Source organism: Mastomys coucha, unplaced genomic scaffold (assembly GCF_008632895.1).
Source record: "Mastomys coucha isolate ucsf_1 unplaced genomic scaffold, UCSF_Mcou_1 pScaffold21, whole genome shotgun sequence".
NCBI lineage: Eukaryota > Metazoa > Chordata > Mammalia > Rodentia > Muridae > Mastomys > Mastomys coucha.
The window spans coordinates 91736977-91741240 of NW_022196904.1; the positions used below are offsets into that span (position 1 = coordinate 91736977).

Here is a 4264-nt window from a genome sequence, read left to right on the forward strand (position 1 = left end):
TTGTGTAGCCCTGGCTGTCCTGGAACTCACTCTGTAGACCAGGTTGCCCTCAAACTCAGAAATTTGCCTGCCTCTGCCTCCCAAGTGCTGGGATTAAAGGTGTATGCCACCACTGCCCTGCTCAACATCAGAATTCTTTTTTTATTAGATATTTTCTTTATATACATGTCATATGAAATATCTTTTCCCAGTTTCCCCTCCCAAAAAAAAGAAATAAAATAAAACAACAACAACAACAACAACAACAACAAAAACCCCTGTTCCCTCCCCCTCCCTCTGTTCACCAACCCATCCTCTCCTGCTTTCTGGCCCTGGCATTCCCATACACTGGGGCATAGAACCTTCACAGGGCCAAAGGCTTCTCTTCCCATTGATGACCAGCTTGGCCATCCTCAACATCAGAATTCTTAAGCAGTGCTGGTGTGCTGGCTGTAACGCTTCATTGTTTAAGATCCATCCAGCTGTTACTCTTTTTTTTTTTTTTTTTTGAGATATAAGTTATGTAGGGCAAGTGTAAAAACTCTTGATTAGATAATGGAAATTAAGACTTAGAGTTCAGGATAAAATTGCAGTCATGTTTTTATTGAAATAGGCTTGATCACAATAAAATAGATGCTATTAAATTAATATTGAAATGGCTTCTATTACTGTGTACATTAAGTTAAGATTAAGACTGAATTAGATTAGTGATTGAGTTATATTTCAATGTCAGTTTATGTTACTACTACCACTGATGGATTTGCATGAAAATCACCTTAAAATGGACTGATGAAGTCCAGTATTAATTTTTTTCAATTACTGTTTCTTCATCAATGGTTTCATTTTCAAGAGTCTTATAATCACTTAATTGGTTAATATAATCAATGTTAAAAATAGGAAGTATGAGTATAAGATACCACAGAGGATGTAATTTTTTTTTTTTTTAGTTTGAGAAACTGAATGATTAATTATATCAGAATGTCATCTTACCATTTCACTTAATATATAGGTAGGGTTAACAAGTAGAACTAAGTGGCTTTTTGTCTGGTACTTGATTCATGGTTAGATGAAATTTAGGGTTGGTTCAGAGTTTGAATAGGCAATGGAGTTAGAGTTTTGTTAGAAAATTGGACACTAGGATCAAGGGTGGTATGGCATTGAGATTCTAGAGGACATGACAATGGCTTGTCTTTGTATTTCAGCTTCAATCTTCCTGGTACTGGCTACATCCTGATTCCTTCAGCATGGTGGGCCTCAATAGCAGTGAATCCAGTGCCACGTATTTCATCTTAATAGGCCTCCCAGGATTGGAAGAGGTCCAGTTTTGGTTGGCTTTCCCATTGTGTTCCCTCTACCTTATTGCTGTGCTAGGTAACTTGACCATCATTTACATTGTGAGGACAGAGCACAGCCTACATGAGCCCATGTATATCTTTCTTTGCATGCTTTCTGGCCTAGACATTCTCATTTCCACCTCATCCATGCCAAAAATGATGGCCATTTTTTGGTTCAATTCCACTACCATCCAGTTTGATGCTTGTCTGGTACAGATGTTTGCCATTCATTCCTTATCTGGCATGGAGTCCACAGTGCTGCTGGCCATGGCCTTTGACCGCTACGTGGCCATTTGTCATCCTCTACGGCATGCCACTGTGCTTACATTGCCTCGTGTTGCCAAGATCGGCATGGCTGCTGTGGTCCGGGGTGCAGCACTAATGGCACCCTTACCTGTTTTCATCAAAAGGTTGCCTTTCTGTCATTCCAATATCCTTTCTCATTCCTACTGCCTACACCAAGACGTCATGAAGCTGGCCTGTGCTGACATCCGTGTCAATGTCATCTATGGACTCATTGTCATCATCTCAGCCATTGGTTTGGACTCACTTCTCATTTCCTTCTCATATTTGCTCATCCTCAAGACTGTGTTGAACTTGACACGTGAAGCCCAGGCAAAAGCGTTTGGCACTTGTGTCTCTCACGTGTGTGCTGTTTTCATCTTCTATGTGCCTTTCATTGGATTGTCAATGGTGCACCGTTTTAGCAAAAGGCATGACTCTCTCCTACCTGTCATCATGGCTAACATTTATCTTCTGGTTCCACCTGTGCTAAACCCCATAGTCTATGGAGTAAAGACAAAGGAGATCCGACAGCGGATCCTTCGCCTTTTTCTCATGACCACACACACTTCAGATCACTAGGAATCCATGATGAAACCTTCCTCCATTCAAAGTTCTGTAACTCGTACTTTAGTATGGTATCTTGGAAGACAGTAGTAAGAAAATAAATCTTTCTCAATAAAAACATAGCTCAGATCTTTCAAGGATGAAACTCAGTATGGAAATTCTACATGGAATGGAAGAACACCTACAATCTCCATTTTCTAATATCACATTCATTCTTTTGTTCTTTCTTTAGATAATTATTAGGACCAAGACTTGTGTTTTGAAAGTTATTACTCCCAATATTATCATCACTTCCAAATTTCAATTCATTTCACTGATGATGGTTCACAGCATTTGGAGATGGAGTAACACCTTTAAAATGTTCATCAAAGGCATGACAAAAGAAAACTAAACGCCAAGACTATAATAAAATTATATAATCTCATTTAAAACCCCATTTCCTCATCAGAATTCACAATACCTTTGGATATCTAAGAAGGTAGAACTGGATTCCTTATTCAAAACAATCTCCAAAGAAATATTGTTTTTCTTCTGGGTCCCAGGCCAGAACAAACACACTTGTCTATACTTTGAGATGACATATGTTGTTATGACAGTTGTCACGGCCATGAAGATACTTTTACTTACTTAAGCTTCTCAACCTTTTATTTGTTTCTTGATTGCACCAATGGGGAAATTGATATTTCATGGGAATAAGTGACTTACAGAGAACCGTAGAAGCTTAAAAATAGAAGAAAAAAAAAAGAAGAGCTTTCATGTCTGATCCTGTTATGTAGAAGAATTGTTAGACAGACTGGCAGAATGTTGAGTTGGGAATTTCCAGAATCTTACACTGTTTTTGGTGGAGGCATTTGGTCCTTTATTTCCACTTACCTAGTACTGTTTTGAGTAATTTTCTATCAATAGAACTCATGGCTTTAATCATTCCAATAAACATTGCTCTGTGCCTAGCCTAATCATTACAGTGTCCACACAATGGAAACAGAGTGTTCCTAAATGGGCTTATTTGAGAAACAGTGGGGTTAGCAGCAGATTCCATGGGTATCTGAGGGATGATTTAGGAGAAGCCATTTAGAATATCCAGGAGCTTGTTGTATAAAGAGAGGGCTAATCACCATAGAGAAGAGAGTCAAAAGGAAGAGACATGAGACTGAGTAGGTTAAATGAGACTGACCAGGAAGTAAGGCTAGGGAAAAGGTGGGTCCATACAAAACGAGGAGGACATATACAAGCAAGCACCACAGATACCCAGGGCCTTAAGCTGTGTTGCAGTGAGGGAAATAAGGGCTACATTCCTGACAGACTTACCATAAATATAGCTGAGAGTCCTACCTATTATGTAGCCACAGCATTTACAGGAGTGGGCGGGGCATTGTAGGAGCAAGTAGGAGTAGATTGATGAGGGATTGGGATTATCATCCACAGAAAAGTCATATTCAGATCCAGGGTGTGGGTGGTGAGTATGAGAAGCGGGCAACAAAGAGGGTGCAGGGTTGATTTTTTTGGACATGGCTAGCACAGAGACCCACTTGTACATCCAACTTCTTGGACTATACTCTAGAATATACGAACTGAATGTATGATAAAATTGACTAGACCAAGGTGAGGGGTGGCCAAAGGAAATAGTGTGAAATGTACTCAATGCAAGATTGGTCACTTTGAACTGAGGAGCGGAGGGTGGATAGTCATTCATTGCCCAGGAGTGCTCTGACATTGCAGTTGAGAGAAAGACATGATCATATTATTTGCAAAGTGAAATGTGATTATTGTAAACAAAAATCACAGATATTCTGAAAATATGAAAGAAATTAAAGCAGGCTAAAAATCTTTAATCTGTTAATCAAAAAAAATTAAAAACCATTGGTGTTTATTCTTCCAAGGTTTTAGTGTGAACTTGCATGTATTCCTTTGCTTGGATATAAGATGAGTGTGTGTATGTGTGTGTGTGTGTGTGTGTGTGTGTGTGTGTGTTTGTGTCTGTGATTGTAGGGCATTTCTGTGTGTGTGTGTGTGTGTGTTTAGAGGGCATGTGAATGTGTGTCTATGTGTGTGTGTGTATGTCTGTGATTGTAGGACATTTGTGTGTGTGTGTGTGTGTGTGT

At 39.4% G+C, this 4264-nt stretch overlaps 1 protein-coding gene across 1 annotated transcript in view; it reads left to right on the top strand.

Annotated features, from left to right (window-relative positions):
- LOC116100676 (olfactory receptor 51E1) overlaps positions 1-4004 on the top strand; it is an 11116-nt gene extending 7112 nt beyond the window's left edge. Inside the window, exon 2 of the mRNA XM_031384408.1 lies at positions 1182-4004. Within this exon, the coding sequence (XP_031240268.1) occupies positions 1224-2177 (954 nt within the window). The 5' untranslated portion in view covers positions 1182-1223 and the 3' untranslated portion in view covers positions 2178-4004. The remainder of the gene's footprint in view (positions 1-1181) is intronic.
- Positions 4005-4264: the final 260 nt, after the last annotated feature.